General features: G+C 33.8%; 1 protein-coding gene across 4 annotated transcripts in view; it reads right to left on the bottom strand.

The window, feature by feature from the left end:
* The window catches only part of Nhe2 (Na[+]/H[+] hydrogen exchanger 2), a 70,566-nt gene that overhangs the window by 25,928 nt on the left and 23,105 nt on the right, over nucleotides 1–21,533 (bottom strand). For 3 of the 4 annotated variants that reach the window (XM_017608705.1, XM_017608711.1, XM_017608719.1), the window contains exons 3-10: nucleotides 15,625–15,888; nucleotides 5,208–5,404; nucleotides 4,184–4,304; nucleotides 3,234–3,372; nucleotides 2,929–3,146; nucleotides 2,517–2,809; nucleotides 1,344–1,469; nucleotides 1,113–1,270 (exon numbers count right to left, since the gene is read on the bottom strand). In XM_017608705.1, coding sequence (XP_017464194.1) covers nucleotides 1,113–1,270; nucleotides 1,344–1,469; nucleotides 2,517–2,809; nucleotides 2,929–3,146; nucleotides 3,234–3,372; nucleotides 4,184–4,304; nucleotides 5,208–5,404; nucleotides 15,625–15,888 — 1,516 coding nt within the window. Of the gene's footprint in view, nucleotides 1–1,082; nucleotides 1,271–1,343; nucleotides 1,470–2,516; nucleotides 2,810–2,928; nucleotides 3,147–3,233; nucleotides 3,373–4,183; nucleotides 4,305–5,207; nucleotides 5,405–15,624; nucleotides 15,889–21,533 lie in introns of all 4 variants that reach the window. The other variant, XM_017608701.1, reaches the window with a different exon arrangement.

Here is a 21,533-nt window from a genome sequence, read left to right as displayed (position 1 = left end):
TGGACCCTAAAACTGCACATAAAAAAGGTCGAAATATTGATGGAAATTCGTTGCATTTTTCTAGATTTTGGTTAAAGCAGGGACCGTAAGGGTTATGATCGTTATAATAAAAGTCATTTATTTAAATTTTTTTTTTATTTAAATATTTTTTTTATATATATTTTTTTAATATTTTCGATCAAGAATAATCCTCATTTTGGAATTTTTATTTTTCGTTCAAGAATAATCCTTATTTTATCAATAAATTTTTGATAGGTAATTTTTATTTTTTGGATCAAATGTACTATAACCGTTGATTATAGATTTAATTTTTCAGATCATAAAAAATTAAATCGGTCTTAAAAATCCAGTCTCGATTACCTATAACGATTTAGATAATCGAAAAAATAAAAATCCAAATTTGACGATTATTCTTGGTCCGAATAAAAAAAATCAAAAAATAACGATTTCACAATGAACTGAAAATAAAAATTTGAATATTTAATAGTTATTTTATGGTTTAAAGTTTGAAATTTTCATGGTTTTGCCAATAGCGTGAAGAATATTTTAATGCAAAAATTACAAAAAAAAAAAAATTAAGTGGAAAAGAAAAAAATAATTTAAAAATTCATAAATTATAATTCAAATCACTTCAAATAATTTAATAATCATTTAAAATTTATGACTCGGCGCTCGCTTGTTTTTGTAATATTACATTTGAGTACTTACATTTTTGCTCAATACACAACTGGTAAATTAAAAGAAAAATTTTAAAATACTCAGAAACTGCATACCTAAGTACTATTCCATTATTTTGGCAGCGCAGACAGTGTAACATGCTAGCTAACAGTAAAGTCACTACAAAAAAATTGAATACCAAAAATCAATAAAACTACCAACTACTAGAAGTTTTTACAAAACCCAAAACAAACAAAAAAAAACATAATAATCCGTAAGCAAATGAAATTTGTTTTAAATTAAAACCATCTCACAAAGTCATAGTACATTTTTGTTTGCTTTTTCGCATTTACGAAAGTTTTACATGCACATTTTTCAGATTTTTTTCTTTCTCATTTTTTAGAATTGTTCCAAAATTCGTTTACCATGTTGTGTAAATAGTTGGTGGTGCCCACCTTCCACCAATACAATTACTGGTGTAATTTCTGAAGAGAGCACTCATCGATTCGGTGGCCGTTATTTGTCCGATGGTAGAGGGATTGCGACGCATCACTTCCATAGCATCACGCATCGTAAGTTTCGAATAGGTTTCTATGATTTTCGGTTCGGCGCCCTAAAAAAATAAATAAAAAATAGTGCTAATGCTAGTGTATATCCACCGAAAATAGTTTTTGTAGCGTCATTACCTTTAAATCTCTTATCACAAGCGGCCTGATGAAGCGGTTGTCGAAACGTTTGAACTTATCCCGCACATTGTAGTTGCCAGTCTTGCCAATTATATCTTCAATACCAGCCATCAAGTGGTCCATGAACTGAAAATTTGTTGGAATAAATATAAAAAAAAAATGATTATTTCAAAAAATTATTTTAAAAACTCTGTGCAGTGGGTATCAAATTAAAGGAAAATTCTGTAGAATTAAAGCCGATTAAAATTTTTAGTGCCAAATGTCGATTACGTATTGAAAATATCCTTTTAAAATTGTATCCTTGAATAAGTGTCCTTGAAATTTTGCAATAATTATTTTTGAAAAAATTATATGTTAAGGACTCACTTGATTATACACTCTAACATTAAAAAATAAGACTAATTAAAAGGGCATCTTCAATACCTATTCGTCTTGTGAACCAAACAATTTTATTTTATTTTTTAATTCTATAGTATTTTCTCTTCCACATGATACGCATATGGTTATTATTTTATATTGTACTGGATTTTTAAATAATTTTTGAAATTAGTCAAACTGAATTAGTGAAACTACAAAGTCCTTTGAAACAAATCCTTACGTCAGAGAGAAAAACTGAAAACGCAGTTTTACTGAATTTGGCCCACTGTTTAGTGCGCATATTGATTGTTTCGTTTGTATCGAAATTTTTTTTGGTGTTTTTGTCGCAGGGCGTAAATTAAATTAATAAGTTCGACAACCGAACAAGTCCAAAATCAGCGTTCCGAGATAATCAATAAAAATCTTTTTTTTTAACTCTGAATGTATTGGACTTAACGGAAAATGGCTTCAGACCGTTTCTTGTAGAACGTTCAATTCTTAATTTCTTCGCCAACTAAAAATGAAAACATTTTGGGAAAGCGACCTGTTCTAGAAAAATTATGTACAGATCCGCAATCATCGACCCAAAATGAAGTTTACGTGTCTCGGCGTTTTTGGGGGTCATTTTAGCATCCCTAAAGAGTAATTTAAGTAGGATATTCAAGTGGTTAATAATAAAGAAAAAAAATAAATAAATTTCCTAATTGCTCATTTTGGGTGCCTATCTGAATATAGTATTGATCTCAAGTTTCAAGCAAATGCATCTTTTTTTAAATCAATTCATAATTATCAGCTTTAAATCCAATTAAAACTTACCCGCTCATGTATGCGTTCATTCATTGTTGGCTTTTTCTTGCTTGCACGCTTCACTTTCAACAACTTCACCAGCGGTTTTATCGTTATGCCTTGCAGGAAAACAGTGAAATAAATCACAGCTATTGTGGTTGTCACATACATATCCTTTTGTTTGACGATACGCTCATCGACCAACAGCACCAATGCAAAGGCGACCGCACCACGTAAACCGCCATAGGACATAACAAATTGATCGACACGTGACAACTTGTGCAATCGGAAACGATTCGCCAATGCAGATAATATCACAACTCCTATAAATGCATAAGAACAAAAATGTAGAAAGGGCGTAGCAAATAATGTATTTGTTATACGTAAGCAGTGCGTATTATTTTATATAAAACTACGTGGAAATGCATTTGACAGCTCTTACCAAAAACACGATACACCGAACAGAATGTAATAGTCAACAGTACAAAGGCAGTGTTCCACACGTGATTATTATTGACTGTTGCCACACCGAGGAACATGAATATAATTGTTTCCGATGAACTGGATAACATTTTCAGTGCATATTTTATTGTTGTATGCGATTTTTGTGAAATATTCGCTTCAACATAGTTTTTCATTGTAATGCCACAGAAGGTTATGCTGTAAAAAGAGTAATTGAAATGGTTTCAGTTATGTAGAATGGGTTGTTTGCAATTCTTGGAGAAATGTGAAACGATTTTCACTTACGCTAAAATGCCACTCATATGGAATATTTCCGCATTAAGATAAGCCAAATATGCCATTACAAAGATGAAGATCGGTTCAATGACACGCACATGATCGGTGAAACGAGTCACTAGACCGGTTAGGAAGCCCCAAATTATGCCTATTAGAATATGTAAGAAAACAATTACATATATTTTTTACGAACATTAGCGTTGAAAAAAGTGCAAATTTACTTGTATTTTTGCAACCTTAAAATTTCTTAAACATTTCCTAATGAAATTTTACATTTATTTTATAGATATAAATGAATTAAATTTTTCAAATAGGTGGCGACCCTGCTCAAAAATATGTTCACCGGAACATTATTAAACTGACCGGAAGCCCATTTTTTTAACCGGATGTCCATTCCAGAAAAAGTTTCCGACAAAAGCTATATATTTTTACTCCTAAAATCCGAATCTGTGATAAAAATATGTATATCCTATTTAAAAAAAAAGATTGACTTCCAGTCAGTTTACTCCACTTCCAATCGAAACCGGTAGTCGATAATACGACCAAAAGATAGAGCGTAGCTTTTCGAAATCGAAGCTCATCAAGAAGTACTTAAGATCTACTATGTCGCGCTTTAGTTATGTTATCTATCGAACACGAGATTGTCACTCAGTTTAACTTGTCCAAAACCATCTAAAAATTGGCTCTAGCCAAAGCACGCAAAGTAGACTTTTTGTAATTTTGGTACAAAGCTCAAAAAAAGATTGAAATAAATGTTAATAAGCCACAATAATAATGACAAACTTTTTATAAGTCATATTTGAATTATAATAAAAACTAAAAATTTATATAAGAAAACGAGGCGATAAATATTATTTTCAAAGGGCGCCTCGTTCCATTTACGCCCCGGGCGTCGTTGCTACTAAAGCCGGCCCCGAATGGGAGGGAATAATATTTGAAGTAGTTAAAAAAATACTCACCAATGACAGTACCACCAATGGCAACAACAAAGAAGGAACCTACGCCGCTGGCAATATCTTGAGCAATTATCTCAGATATGCCGATTTCGTTGTATACTTCCATCATATGATACATAACGACCTGCAAAAATAACAAAGTTAACAAACTTATTAAATTATTACATAATAAAATGAGGGAATTTTTAAATATATCTTCTAGAATGATATAAAAAATCTTGAAATGCCATATCCAACACTTTTTTCTTTAAAGAGTAATTAAAAACCCTGATATAGTGAGTTCTACATATAAGGTTTTAGTGACACTAAATACTAACTTTTTTGGACATTAACTTTTTATAAAAAAGTGAGTAATATCACTAAGAATCGTATAGAATTTTCTTTTTCAAGAAATTCGCACCTAAAGAACTTCAGTTTCCATAAAGTTTTTTTTAATTACTCTGTTAATGCCATGTTCAGACCGACATCGAAATCATGTTGTCGTTGCTAAAACTGGTTTTCAACTTAAAACTTGTGTGTTTTCGTCCATGTAAAATCTGTCAAACCAAACCCATTTTTCGCTGAAAACTACTTGAAACTCACGTTCCACTCATTCCAATCAGTGTTTGCACTAGTTTTTTTCGATTATTCATCGAAGCGGAAGTCATATTTTATCATCTTTAATATGGCAGTTCGGATTTATTGTTAATTGGCTGACCAAGTTAAAATAAGAATAAAAGAAAAAGACTGTTAATGAAAATAAAATGAAAGAAAAAGATTTTGGTTTTTTTTTGCAGCAAACTGCAAAAAAAAAAGGTTTTAACAAATGTCAACGAAAACACTAACAGCCGGTGCGAACCGTCTTCAGCCCACAATCCCTAAACTCGTTTTCAAATTCGGTGCGAACGTGGCATAAGAATTGTTAGTTATGCCCTAAATATGTAGTATAATGTCAACCACTTGCAATAACTTTATCCGATTCCTTATTACTTGGATTATTATTTGACTTAACTCTTCAAAAGCATTCTATAGTACCTATTTCACTTACCGTCACAGCATCGTTTAACAGTGATTCACCAAATACAACAATATATAGTACTTCATTGACGTGAATCTCTTCAAAAACGGCCAAAACAGCTACCGGATCAACAGCAGAAATTAACGCAGCAAACAGGAATGTGTCCAGAAATCGTGGAACTTCAGGACCAAACATGCCAGTCAAACCGCAACCCCAAAGTGAAAGACCTGTAATGAAATATTCCGTTTGGCTAATTAATTTAATAATTAAGATATGTATCTAGTTAAGAACATAATAAACAAATATTTTAAAAGAGCTTTCTAATTGGACAGGCATTTGAAGTAGGTTGTATCCCATACATAATGGCATAAGTATATGGAGCCTCTTAAATAAAAAATAATAATTAATTTTTTAATACCATCCGAGCCGAATTGGTTCATTAAGAACCCATTATAAGCAGAAGGGATAAATCGATAGGGTACTTGTATCAAACAAGGTATCGATGCCTACTCAGTATCGGCAAGGTATCGAGTACTTGTGCATAGAACTACGATTTTGCATATTTTTCAAAGTTATTGAATATTTTCTCACAAAAAATATGAATTTTTAAAAGATTATTTTTTAATTAATATTTTTTCATACAAAAATTTAAGACAATAATTATTTTTGTATAGTATTTGGTTTCAAAAACAATAGAATATATTTTTACAAGATTCATAGAAAAAGTTTTTTCATATAAAATAAGTTTAAGAAACGAACTACTTCTTTGTTATATTTCCCAAATACATAAAGGCGGTTTCCCAAAGACATAAGACGGGTTTGCTTATATAGCTGCGGAAATGTAGTGTGCATATCTTCCCATTCCTCTAATGGGTTGCTTTTCAAAGAAGATACTGAAGCATAATAAGTTATGCGCTTCCGATACGAGTACTTTTTTTTCGATACCTACCTACTTGGATCGCAGTAAAAAGTATCGAGTTCAAAAATACTTGGTAAATTGAGAAAAATATCGAGTATGTACTTGGATTTACTTGTATCGATTCATCCCTAATAAGCAGTCTTCATTTCAACTTAAAAGACTTTTAAGGGCCGTTTTGCCATTTGAAAAGGACTTTCCTGGGTGATGGGTGTAGATTAAGCCCCATATAATATAATTAAGGTGACCAGATTTCTGTGGCCAAAAATCGGGACATTTCTGAAGCATTGTATACAAACGTACAATTTTGCTTTTAGAATAAATTATTGCCAAAAAGTAAGCACACAATATATACATAAAAATTCGACGAATTTTAACAAATGTTGATAAAAATGTTAAAAATTTTGATCAGATTTTCCAGAATATTTTTGACTATGCAGTTTTGTAGCCTATCAAATTTTAGTATAATGAAGTACAAGTTTGAAGTAGCTTGGAGCTTGGAGTATGTTCAAATATTTTTTTGTATAGAGAAAGTGAGCAACACCTTCCAATCATAATGTTTTTAAGAAATCTAATTAAAAAGCTTAACATTTTGAATAACATTGTCGAATTTTGGTAGTTTTTGTATAAAGTTTGAAATTTGGGCTTACATTGTCTTTGTTAGTTAACGAGCTACACTTTCATAAAAAAATAATAAATATTAAATAATCGAAAGGGGTATAGCCAAAGAATGCTAGAATATATTTTCCTTATTAATGTTTTCCATGATTTTTTTTTGAGGGAATTAATATCTATTTTTTTTTATAATTTCACTAAATTCAAGTAAGAATCGTTTCATTAAAAAAAAACTTAGCAAACAATTATAAAAACCTTTAAGAAAATTTTACAAGAATGATAGGCTGGAATATAGCGAGAGTACCAGTTTGACAGAATAAAACATAACCAAAGATCATAGAAAATTAGGATGCTGGCTATGTTTATGGGTCCCTTATATTCTATGTCTTTTGTGATAAGAAAAGAGCTGAGACGTTTGTACGAATAATTTTTTTTGGCCCAGAGACCACTTATATGTCCCGACCTTTAAAAAATATTCAGCAGGACAATTTTCTCAAAATCGGTGCTGTCCCGCCAAAATCGGTACGAATGGTCACCGTAAATATAATAGATTCATAAATAATCTCAGAAGTTTGATCCATCCTTAACCAAAGGAGTGACCCACCTTGCGACGCATCATGCTACGTACGCCTACTACTAAGCTGGATTTTTTTTTTTTAATGTGTGATTTCCTAATCTACTCAAATTGCTTTTTATTCATCTGTATCTTTAATTCTTGCGTTAGAAATTTCCGCTCATCCGCTACATAACGAAATGCGTCAGTTGTGTACGTAAGTGAAATTGTTATACCCCTTGGGCTAACGTCAATGCTTGAGGTGTATGTATGTATTAGGGATGTTGAGAATGTGGAATTTTAGACATCCGCGGATGCGAATGCGCATATCAAGTATTTTTAAGAAATAATTTAGGTGAATAATAAAAAATGGAAAGGTTAGTAATTTTTAACTCAACTTTTTCACAAAATTAAAATAAATGTTGTTTTTGAGCGCACAGAGGAGTATTCGCATAGATGAATCGGTCAAAATTATTTGGTGTGTTTTTGTATTAGGTAATAAAAAAAAACACGGAACTTAATCATAAGCCGTTTTATGAAACCAAAAATTAATACACTTATCCAAGAAAAAGTAGAATAATAGAATAGAGATGCATTCAGTTTTTTCAACAGACCTTTGGCAAATAATATTCGATAGTTACATAATTCTTACCCAAATAAAGGTTATATTTTAACGCGCAAATAATCGATTCTCTTTATAGCCAGACCTGGAACATTTTCGCTGGAAATACCTATTGAAGGACCTTTCTCTTTGATTTTAAATTACAAAAGCAGGGGGACGTAGGGGCGACTACTTTAACGAAGCATCTGCACAGGCAAAAAATATTGGCTACAATTTGTCATTTTGTTGGCCAGATATACGTTTTATACGAGTATACTTGCACAATATTCGCATTCGCAAAAGGTCCGCATTGATTATTGCGAATGCGAATGTTAAAATTGATGCGAATATTCGCAACCACCCTGGTATGTATGGTAGGGAGCTATGAAAGTAAATGAATACATACATATGTCCTTATATGCACACATATGTATGTTTTTCATTTGATCTGACACCACCAGTTGTTGCGAATGTTTAATTTTAGACATCCGAGGATGCGAATGCGGATGTGGAAGTCTAAAAGCTAACATCCGCGGATGCGGTTGTCAAGTATTTTTACGAGATACTTACTTACGTTAAAGTAAATTAGGTGATCTAGGTAAATAAAAAAAAGGAAAAAGTTTGTAATTTTTAATAAAATTTATTTTATTTAGTACTTGAATTCAAAAATTGTAACACTAAATTTAATAAAAAGTAATTATGCTACCTCTTCAGGTTGCAGCGTGTTTTTTAAAGGGTCGCAAATCAAATCTGCGCCACCAAATAACTGCTCGCTCGAGGCGACAAATTGCTGCGTGTGAAATTTGACAATACAAAAGTATGTACATATTTAAATTATTTTCGATTGACGCCAGTTGAGAGGACTCTCAGTTATATTTTTATTTTTTATTGCGGTATAAGAATAATTTTTCTTTTAGAATTACGATGTGATTGAAGGGTAATATGAACCGCATAAGGACTAGTTTTCACTATGTCAAATTTTGACGCCATATTTTGACACAACTTCATCTCTTTTATCTATACCCTTACCGATAATATTATGGGACAAAAGCTGACAGATAGCCGATTTAGCAGCGCATATACGCGACTAAAGACCTATCCTGATTGAAATCAATCGATAAATCGCTTTTTAATCCCATTTGACAATGTGTTTTCATTAATTTGACGCCAAATGCCACTGAATTCGACATAGTGAAAAGCAGCCTTAAGAAAAAATTTCTGTAGAAAAAATGGAAATCTGAATTTTTGCTAATTTTTAATGGATACCACCGCACAACAAAAATAAAAAAAAACATTTGGTACGGCAAATGTTAAAGCTGTTTTAGATAGACTTTTTTCTGCTGTTTCCAGTTTCCATCTGCTCCAGATTTTGAAAAAAAACGAGGTCAAAGTGTCAAAAAATCGCGTTTTTTTCAATATTTTTAGAAGCTCCAGCAAAAGGTGATAGAAGAACCATCCTATAGATATATTCGGCTCACTGAAGTAGGTGCAGCTCCAAGCGGGTGTCTATCTCGGAGCAAGCGGCCCGCTATATAAACGTGTATTCGATGAAGAAACCACCGCCTCCCAGCAAACGCTTATGCGCTGGGTTTTGGGACTCGCCACGTAAAAACCATTCTCAGTGAAAAAAATAAAAAATTTACGAGCCTTTACGCATTGGCGACGGTGAGTACCTACCGAAGACGATGGTACGATGAGCCTTACATACAACGACATTAGGTTTGTTCGTCGAAAATCCAGCAAGAATTATCCAACACTCAAAATATCAGAGAGTAAGAAAAAATTCTCTCAAATTCTCTCTCATATTGAGAAACTTGCAAATTTCTGCACGAACGCAAATTTGCAGGAATTTGCAAGCTTCGCTGCCAGCTGGCGTCCACGGTTGCATTTCAAACATAAAAAATTTTCATAGAATTTTTAAAATTCTTTCGGATGGCCAAAAACAGGATATACATGTATATTTCTTGTTGTTCTGACTTTCTTTAATATACATTTCAATATCTTCATCGTACTAGCTGTCGGGTTTCTTAAATCGACTCTGGTTGCAATTGCGTTCCGATTGCGAATACCATTTTTTTCAGCCGAATTAAGTTCAAATCATTGGAATTAACTAAATTAATTACATCAACAATTATTTACTTCCTTTTTTCATAAAAAAATCGCTCGTGTTTATAAATTTTTAAATTTAACGAACTAATTTATTCAAATTATTGTAGACAGAAATGCAACCATGCACCACAACCACATGTTTTTCGTGTTTGCAAATTCTTGCTGGCAAAATTTTTTCCAGCAAGAATTTGCAACTTCTCTCCAAGAGAACTGTCACTTTGCTCTCACAATTTTTGAGTGTTGGATAATTTTTTGGTCTGCACGAACGCGATTTGGGCAAAAATCGTGATAATTCGTACAAATTCGTACAAATTTTTTGCTCGACGAACAAACCTATTGACATAGTGCAGCGAATTGAACTACAGCGGCTCCGCTGGCTTCACTTGGCATTTCCAATTGGTGTCAATTTGCACACCAAATGAGAGAAATAGAAATATGAGACTTAGTCTTTAGTAAATACAATTTTGCCCATTACTGAGTTAATGTTTACCAATTAATTATAAGGTTGATGTTTAGAAGCGCCACCAACAATATTGTGTAACTGAAAGCCTATAAACATATGAATGCACAATAATTCAATATGTAAGTATTTTACAGCCATTGCTAATCATTAATAGTGCACAGGCAATTAGCATTCATTAACAAGTTCAAAGAACACTAAAGATAATTGTTAAGTCAATTTATGCAGGTCTTATAAATGCATACATATGTATGTAAATATGTAATAAAAGTATATGTAAATGGAATCACTTTTACAGATAAGTTAAGAAATTAATCGAGAATTTCACGCCTGATCGATAAGGATGCAAATGATTTCAAAAAAGAACTTGTTTACTTGTATTTGCATTGCTTGCGCAATAAATTGTTTATTTTTGTAACGGGTGATTTTTTTGAGGTTAGGATTTTCATGCATTAGTATTTGACAGATCACTGTAATAAAATTAGATAATACAGTTATAGTTAACGAAAATTGAAAAATATATTTAATGATTGCATTTGCAAAACCATTTTTCATTCAAAACTGTCAAAGGAAATACCGACGACGTCAAACTATTGTATAACCACTGGCGCTTTTCAATTCTATTTACAAATATATTTTTTTTTTTTTGCGGAACAATACTCTAGCATGTTTTGTTCACATGTACATATGTACATATGTATACTATACATAGAGTATACTATATTCAAATTAAATGAGAAAATATTGTTTCATAAAGTCGACACTCAATGGAGCTGGGCTGCCTCGTTTATGACAAGGAAATTGCTGACCAATAAATTTTGTCACTTTTTAACTGGCAGTGGCAGTTGATTTTTGTATTACATACATACATACATATGTATACATATGTACATTAGACCGTACCATGTTACAAGCAAAAAAATAAGTTCTCCGTACACCCCTGAGGCGAAAGTACTTTTGCAAGGCAATTTCGAAAAAAAAAACTTTTTTTTTTGCCAAACATAGGGATCGGCTTTTTATGTTTTTCGGTGACACCTACATTCGGCAATGAAAATTGGGTTTTTAAATAGTTCTACCGGAATAAATAATATACAAAGCTTAATAATTTTTTGGTAGCTAGAATTTATGACGTTAGCGAGGTACGCTATGGTAATAAGAACTCAAATCTGGTGGGTAAGTATTCGAACGGAGTACTTTTGAGGTCAAGGAACTTTGGAATAAAAAATTGACAAGAACATTCCAAGACGAGTGTAAAAAGGCGACCCCACGTTCGGCTAAAAACTACTTATTTGCCTAGCAAAATACTTTAAGACTTTTTACTTTCCGTTGCGGTCTAATGTACATACTTATGAAGTACTATAGCGCTTCAAATTTTGCCTGCAAGAAATTAAATTCATTTCTAAAAAAGCTATTACTTTCAAAATATTGTTTGCTTTTCACTTCTTTCCGCTTTCGTTAGGTACAAATACATATTAGGGCGTGTCAATTTTTGTTTTGACTATGCGCTTATAGCATAGGAGGATGCTCGTGTAAGCAAATTTGCCGAAGAAACCATGGGTCTAAAATCAATTTGGAGTTTACCAAATTGCGAAAATAGGTTTCGAAGAAAATGTTAAAATCGTTTAGTGTTCACTATTGTGCCCTCTGGTGGAAATTTTAAGTAAAATATAAATGCTGGAATTGATTTCTCATGCCAAAAACCCCTTATAGCATGTTTTTATACAAAATTTAAGCACTTTTTTACGACACTGCAGCAAAATGCTAAAAAACATATCTTCGCAATTTGGAAAACTCCAAAGAATTATACGTAGAATCCTGTGCTATACGCGCATAGTCAAAAAACTCTCCCATACAAATTGACCCGCACTTATGTATTTATATATGTATGTTTATTTTACCACTGCTAAATAGTTGAGTATGTACCTATGTATGTACCTATATGCGTGTATGTATGTATGTATTTGCAAGGAAAAGTTTATGGCAAATTTTAAACACATTTCTCCCACACTAACCACTACATACGTATTTATTAGCAAACAACATCCGAACATTATTCCAAAACTGGCTGTCCCCCAGCTGCACGTGCCGTTGATGAATGCAATTTTTAGATTTTTTCTCTTTTCACTTTTCTATTTTAAGTGCAAGATAAACAACATCCAGCAAAGAAGGCGCAGAAAAAGCAAAAATTAAAAAAAAATATATATGTAACTATATCAGCCGACTAAAATAAACTTATCATAAATTATGTGACGAATATATCGCTGAAAGATATGTATATGGATGTGTTTATACTACCTATATTAGACCAAACAAATGAAAACGGATAAAATTGTTTAAAATAGAATTTGAACACTTTTCCATGAGAGTGTTTCATTAATGTAAACATTTTTCTTAGCGTCTGTAAAAAACGATTATTTTTTTTTATATAAGATGCAGTATAAGTAGTAAAGCCATCAAAAAGTTCTAAGAATATACAACTCATCGCATAAAATCCATATGCCTTGAACGTTTTTCTTATAATGGTACCTCGAATTCAGTGGAAATTACTACCATCGATCGATTTTTGGTCCATGGAAGTAAATTCAGACATTACTTCCGCCAGAAATAAGTTCCAAAAAAAGATAACCAACTATTAAGTTATTGTTAGGGAAACTAATAAATATGGAATTTTATTTAATGTAGCTTTTGAAAAAACTTCATTAGAAAACGAATAGAAAAGGCGAATTCGACATCGAAATTGAGTTTAAATTGGATGATGTCTTCAAGGAAAATTCGAACGCAAACACTTCTGACGCCCAGTTCTGGACGGTCTCATAATCTGTATCCATTGTAAAATAAATCCTTGCGATATTTTAAATATTCCCCGTGATCATGTAATCTTATGTCAATTCTTCGAAGTTTGATGATGGCTGTGAATGTCAAGTAAGTATTCAAAGTTTTGTTCGAATGAGATTTTACATATATGTACATATCGATTCCTAATTTCGACTGGGTAAATTTTACAGGAGTTTTTTTTTAAATTCTCCTTTAAACAGTGGAAAAGTTTATTTGGATTTAAATGGACATCAACATTATTGAATGCTAGCTTTCTAATAGAACTATTTATTTTTTTGCATACCTTATTGTCTAAAGGTAAAATGGCGCTTAAGATATTTTTTCTGAACATGCTGAGAGGTAAGTTATCAAAGAATTGGTGCTTGCGATAGTTTGGGTGTTATATAATCTGGACTTTTACAAACGAAGGAATGCGGGTACTTTAGGGATTATTTGAAAAAAACTGAATTTTAAATCAATTAAACATAAACACCGCCAATACGCAAAATAAGCTCAACATAATTTCACATTGGACATAGATGGGACCTCTTCAACCTCTAATCCACTGGCTGTAAGGAACCATACTGAATTCAATTAATGTACTATATCTATCCTAATATCCAAGCGGCAATCAGGGCCTTAGTATCGCTAATGGTGCAATCAAAACTATTCAGGCCACATCTAAGGTCTCTCTTGGTCACAGTGAAATACGCCTTAATTAGACTGATCTGAGTGCCAAAGCATAGCGATATTGCAGGTAACTGTAATGTTGATGAGTCGGCTAGATATGAGACTCTCGAGCTAACTTCCTCCACAACAGAGAGGATATAGAAGTTTCTTTGAAAACCTGCACCCTACATATTAGATACTAGTCGGAACAGCGAGCTCTGGACGAACATTTCTACGTGCAAAGTCAAAAGGTCCTTTGGGTCAGTGGTGGACCGTAGATGCTGAAAGAATCATCTTAAGCTGACCAAGCGCTATTTATCGGTGCTGACAATCCATAAGACAGATGTTCCTGATCCATAAGATCGATTTGCCGATTTTAACCCCGCCTTCGATAGGATTTTGATGTTGTTGAGTGACACCACCAGCACCATCAATGCGAAGTGTGAGGAGCACTTATTTAGATATAAGAACATGCAGAAGGTACTTTTAAGCAGCAGTACACGCAAACGTCATCAGGCATTAAGCCCCTCACTTTAAATTCCTCAACCTGTCACAACAACTAAGCGTTGTTTTTTCATCTTTAAGCAGCTGGGAAAATGTAAACTTTTATTATAGTTGTCTATTAAAAGCAAATAAAACTACCAATTCAATGGCAATGTGCAAATGTTTGCTTATATGTACAAATGCATGTTTGTACATACATATGCTGACATATTTAACAAAACATAGCAAGTAAACAAATAAATAAATATACATATGTACATATATTATTGACCGACGACGCACTGGCACTTTCACGGCGCCTGCACCTCGGTGGTGCTGAGCGCTTCATGTTTCACAATCACATTAAGCAATTTGTTGGCATACACCGCAATTAATTGAATTGAAGTGAATTGATACAGCAACACAATGAAATGGAGTAAAGCATTAAGCTCAGAGGGACAGTGATCGAATTTAAAGGAGATGGTTGTGTACATACTAGGGTGGTTCAAAAACAGTAAAGTCGGAATTGTAATGCGCTCACCTCCTAGGATTGTTCTATATCGAAAAAAAGTATACCCCTATTTTTTTATTTTGAAATCAAAAAATATTTAGAGGTCGCTCAAAGCGCTCAAAGTTTTCCATGTATTTTTATAAGTATGGGAAAAATAAATTTTTTTCGTAGAAATGGTATAGAATTCTTGAAGTCAATATTTTTCGATCGGAAAACTCTGGTTCTCTTCAGGACACTTTCAATAATAATACCCAATAGTTTATTTAATCATTTTTTAATGCTAACGATTTTTTATTGGTCGCCCCATTGCATTTTTCGGGGGTTTTTTTTTTGCAGGCCTTTCGGTCTTTCCAATTCGCCTCAAATGCAGATGGCGGGAGTGCCATTGTTTTTCAGTGGAGCTCCTAATCTTGTAAGTCGGACGGGTGCTTGAAGTACCGGCGAACTGTGTGGACTGTGTGTATTACGAACTTACACTGCAGTCTTCCAAGGCGGGCGTTGGGTGCGATGCCAGATGATAAAAATATCATTGGTCTAATATCAGTGCTTGAATTTATCAAGTCTCATTGAACCGAGCAGTGTACCTACATACATATCAAGGTATGCGGACATACATATGTAATAATCTACCTTTTTACATATGAAATATTTACGTACATATATGAAATTGTATATTTATGTATACACAACGCATACATATTTTATATACCACTTACCTATTGTTGCCGTATTGAAAACAGTGCCGACCACAGCCATTAACAGAATTGTGCCCAAATTGTCGAAGAATAAACGATTTGGCATGAAGTAGCCAGCATCCAGAATAATCGGTGGTAGCATGTAGAAGAAGAATGTGTTTGGTGTGAGTGGCGAGACGGCGACATCAGTGCAAAAGTACAGAACAAAACCAATAATAACACCAACAACAATCAGCAAACAGGATTCCGGGAAAATGAGATGTAATTTTGGTGTCATATGAAAACCTGAAATGAAACGAAGGAATACAGTGGGTTAATACCAGGTGCGGCGTAGAATGGATGGTGGCAAAATAATACAAATTGATCGTATACATAATTGATTTGGCAGTTAAGCACTGCACGACTGTAACATTAAGTGCCTTTTGTGTTCTTTTACAACCCCAAAGGTAGCGGGCGGGCCATTGAGCACTTAAGCCTATGCTTTGTGTTTATAAAGGACTTAAGCATATGTATGTATTGTAGATGCTTACTTGTGTGCATGTTTGTTTCATCAGTACCACGCTGTATGCAAAGGCCAGTTGAAGTGTATCTATTTAGAGTTTGCCCGATATCAAGAATGTGTATACCTATCTACTTATTTAAAAGTGTATTAACTCAAAAGTTCACATTTTTCAGAAAAAGTAAACAAAACATTGCTTATAAGTAAGAGCCCGTTACAGCAACATATTATTCATCTTATTTGGCACTACAACCGTTTTCTGGTTTGCACCGAGACCATAAATCTGCACCTCTTGCCTCTCTCCTTGGCGAAATGGCGCCAGTTGTTCATACCGAGGTTTTTCCATTTTCTTCGTGGGTGCCTTTGCTTTCGTTGTCCATTCATGGGCGGCGCCGAGCCGAAGGAACTTTTCAGTCATCCATGCATACAACATATCTCAGACTGCGTAATCGCTTATTTCTTGGGGCTTAACAACGTCCATGCCGTTAAAAAGCTAATACAGTTCGTCATTCCATCTTCTTCGGTACACGTCGCCTACGCGGAATGGTTTATAGATCTTGCGTAGGATAGTTCTCTCAAAAGCATCCAAGGTCTTCTCATCTTATTTCGACATCGGCCACATTTCTGCGCCATACAACAGAGCGAGCATGATGAGACGGGAGAGGGGGATTTGCTTTTCGATTGCCTACGGAGTCCAAAGACAAGGTTTCGCTTGATTTCCAGGCTGACCATTTTGGTGGTGTTTATCCCGGATGATAGGTAGACAAAATCCTTCACTACTTCAAAGTTATAAATGCTAACAGTGATGTGTGTCCCGAAATGCGTGGTCTCTTTTATGTTGCCAGAAGTTACTTTGTGCTGTCCTCTTTCACCGTTACATCAACCTTTTTGACTTTGTATAAACTGGAAAATGCTGCACCTAGGTGCCTGCAGCATCGTTCTTTTTCTGTACAAGGTGCCGCTGAGATTCCAATTGGCAGCTCTAATTACGCTTTGCAGCATCAGATTGGGAAAGTCGCACGAGAGTGAATCGTCTTGTCTAAAATCTCATTTGGTCTCAAACGGCGCGCAGAGATCCCTCCCAGTTTGAAAGAAGCGCAAGGTCGTGCTGAACGTTCCGTATTAATTTTTTGGGGATCCCAAATTAAGAGATAACGTTGTTGTTGTTGTAGCAGCATACAAATTCCCCAAAGACATTTTGGGGAGTGTTGCTGGAGTGACAGTCCTTGGCCAGATATAAATCTGGGTCGTTCCGGTTACGTAGACCCGACTGTCGTGGGAACGAAGAGAATACGTCGTACAGGCTGCTTCGCTTCGTACTCTTAAAATCGGCAAAGGCTGTGAAAATCTGTCAGTGGTGGACTTACCAGGTTTGACTCTCCAAACAGTTGGTTCGTTAAGGGCTTTAGTCTTGCAGACAGTATTATTCCGCGTTAAGTAGCGCATAAGGCGGTAATTCCTTTTTTGTGGATTGGACAAATACACTGAGATTCCAGTCTTCGGGCATATATTCATCAGACCAAATTCTGCTTAACCGCTTTTATTTATATTATGGTGGTCCGGAAAAAGGAAGGTCGGAATTTTAATGCTCTCATCCCCTATAAGCTTCGTACATTGGTTCGGATTGTTGTTCATCAAATGCGCCACCTGTGTCGCCATTTAAAAGCGTCTGGATTTCCATCTTCGTCTTTATAAGAACCAGCTCTGGCCTTGAAACCAGTGGATTTTTGCCTTATTTTGTGATAGACTTTTTGAGCCGAATATCTGGCTGCCACCATCTTAGGCTCTTCTAATCACGTCACGATGTTTCTTCGCCATCTTCTTCTTCTTCTGGTATCGCTCAACTGTCCGTCGCTTCGTATGCTTCGAATTTCTCAAACCACTTCCTCCGCAGCGGCAAGAAGATATTGGTCTCGTTTATATCCCGTCGAATGAAAAGTTTGTTCTCCAGAGTCGATTGCGAAATTTCTCAACTGTCTGTGTCTGTGACTGTAGCTTCTCGACGTCGAACTTTCGCCGTGTTGCCTGACGCACGTACTTCATTTCACAGAGGCGCATTCATACCTTAGCTTCTACAATATAATGATCCGAGTCTATGCTATTTAGCTGCTCGTATAGAGCGCACGTGAAGAACGCTTGACGCCCATCTTCCGTCTATCACAATATTATCAATTTGGTTCCCCGTTCTTTAATTAGGGGCTTTGTGGATGTTTCGATGCTGGTTTCTGGTATTAGTAACAACTATTAGACGAGGCTTAAGGACAAGTGCCTCTTTCAGTTGTAAGGGTTTGTTGTTGTTTTTTTTTTTTAGTTTTGAGTTGTGCCATTATTGCAGAGGTCCATCGATATTTACATACGAAATTTTTTCATTAGATTTCTTGTAAGCAAGCTTAATTTTTCTCTTTGCTCTTTGTGCTGCTTGATTTTCTTGGGTTTATTGATTTTTATTGTTGGTGAAAATTGTTTCTAAATCTACTTGAAATGCACACAAAGCTGCACACAGAGAAATTGTATATGGGCGTTTTAATGGGCAATATGCAGAGTATCTTAATTCACCCACTACTGGAATATGTAGTCGTTTTTATGTATGCATTTGTATGTAGGTATGTGGGGGTAATGCCTACATACCTATAACCGTGCCCACGTGTGAGTACCCGATAATGAATTTAACTGTAAAGCACTGTTATAAGTAAACGTTTTATAGACGGGCTCGACGACTTCTTAGACACGCGTGCTAAGACTTTTAAGCTTTCTAGATTTTAAAAGGTCGGGAGGCAGTAAAAGTTCTTTCAGGCCACATTGCTTTACATCGGTGGTGGGCATCAGCTTTCCCGCGGGCAAAGCTCCCGCAATCTTTTTGTACTAGATGTATACAAAGCTTGAAAGAGCTTTGCCCGCGGGCAGGTCGGTGGTGCCCACACACGTTTTAAAAGTACGCGCAGAAAGTAAAAGCTCACTTTGATCCTCACTGCTTTATAAGCACGTATGTTAATCTTTTTTGGACTATTTTACTACATTCAGTCCGCACAAAATCTATATAAAAGCTTAAAGGGTATTCCCCGAGGATATCTATATGCCTATGTACAGCATGCGACAAAACGATAGCACCTCAAAATTTTAAACAATTTTGACTATTTCTCTTTTGTTTGTTTAATCTTTATTATTATTATTATTTTTTTTTTAAGTATAGCTCTATCTAACAAATGCTATATAAATCCAAGTTTCAGACCTTGCAAAAAAATTATAAACATTCCACAAAATTTTCATACAAATTCCAAGTTTTTTAATTTCTAGAATAATTTTTGGTATGCAGTTTTATAGCTTATTAAAATATAGTAGTAATTCTCAAGTTTGAAGTTGCTAAAAAATTGTGTTGATTTTTGATATTTTTTTTTTGCTGACGGTATCACGTATTTTCTTCAAGACAAAGTAATTTTTTATATAGAAAAGAGTGCATAACACCGTCAGAACAAAAAATTCTCAAAAATCTATGCGATTTTTTAGCAACTTCAAACTGTCATTTTATTATACTAGAATTTAATAAGCAATAAAACTGCATACCGAAAATTTATTTAGAAATTCTAATTAAAACACTTGCAATTCGAATGAAAAGTTTGTGCAATTTCTTAAATTTTTGTACAAAGTTTGAAATTTGGTTTTTGTTAAAATCACTTCTAATGCAACACGCAGAAATTTCATAGGATCAGCGTAGCGGGTGAGGGTAAGCTGGTATTTCTACATATATATATTCTTCTTTGTCTGCGCTATCGGTGAGAATTTAATAAATAAATTTTTGGGAAGGAAGAGACTAAGAAGAGTGTGTCAACATATGTATGCCTCAAGCACACACCGAAACTTTTTAAGGGAAGCTAAGGTGAAATAGAGTAAAAAACTAATCCCAATACTATCTGCAATAGGTTGATTGAATGTAGAAAAATCATAAATCAAAAACTCCTTCCACTAGCCTGATAAAGGAGAATATCGAGCGCGTTTGATTTTGTAGATTAATTCACTTTCATTTATAGCAATTTAATTATTTAATATGTATTTGGACTTCACATTTTTGTTGAGTATTTAGCACGCAATCGAAAAAACGTGAAAAAGAACTAGTCTTATTTTGTGCCTACACAGAATTTCCACTAATGGGTATGGACAAACAAATGTGTGTATGTATGTATGTGTGCAAGTAAACTGTCGCACTAACAAGTGGCAAAAGGTGGCTTAAAGTGTTTTAGCTACGGGTATCTGCTGAAATGGCATATTTTCATCAAGAAAAAGCAGGCCAATGATAATGGGCCTAACAATTAGGTCAATGCTATGGAAAATTGATAAACATTTTTGAATAAGAAAAAAGACAATTATGCACACACTGAAGTATGTAACTCAATAGAAGGTACTTAATAAAAACATACATATTTAAAAATATAAAATTTGCGTCTTTTGAGACGTTAGTTAAAGTTTTGAATTATTTTTCATTGTCAAGCCCTTAAATACAAAAGCTCAATACGTATTTTTTATTTATTTTTTTATTTTTATTTAAAATAAATATGAAATGTTTACTTTAATTTCTAATATGAACATTAGGGTGCCCCACCAAAAAAGAGTTGTGGTGTTTCCCACGGAATCGTAAAATGTATTATATTTAAAGACTTCATTCAAAATATTTCTGAAATATATTATTGTTTACATGGGCTGGACCGATTCCTTAAAGTTTTTTATCATCTGAGTTGATTTTTCGGACAAACTATTTTTAAAAACTAATGTTATTTATAGAAAGAAAAAATCGATTTTTCTAGGTATTTTCAAATCGATCCAGCTCCTGTGCAATAATACATAAAATTTGTTTTATAATATCTTTGAATTACAGTTAAAAGCGCTTAAGTATGTACTTCCTTTGCTCAGAGGCGCATATTTTTTATTGCTTAGCATATTTTGTAACCCTTGAAATTTATTACTTTCCTAAGAACTTCAGTGCTTGATTACCCAAATCGCCAAATTTTTTCACATACATTTTTACTATTTTTAACCGACTTCAAAAAAAAGTTACCGCATAACTTTGGACCACGTTAACTGATTTCTATAATTACATATAATACGGTTCCGATCAATGGATCATGAAAAAATTAACGGTTCTCTTAAATATATTGAAATATTAATATCAAAATAAATATACTTTAAAACAAAGGGTCCGCAGACCAAAAATGGCATCATTTTTTAAAATACTTAGAAAGATATACCAAATTTTCTTAAAATTATTTCGCGTATGCTCTCTATTCCTGCAACTTCGGCATTCACAGAAAGTTGTTTCTATTAAGATTTTGAAATGGTAGGATGAGAGAAATAAAGCGAATATCTCACTAATAAAAAATTAACTTTTGATTTATATTAATTTTAATATTGATTGCTATAAAGCATATGATACTTTCAAAGA

The sequence above is a fragment of the Rhagoletis zephyria genome, unplaced genomic scaffold (genome assembly GCF_001687245.7).
Source record: "Rhagoletis zephyria isolate East Lansing unplaced genomic scaffold, Rhagoletis_zephyria_1.1 Rzeph_scaffold_00178, whole genome shotgun sequence".
NCBI classification, from domain to species: Eukaryota; Metazoa; Arthropoda; class Insecta; order Diptera; family Tephritidae; genus Rhagoletis; species Rhagoletis zephyria.
This window is presented reverse-complemented; position numbering and strand designations above follow the sequence as displayed.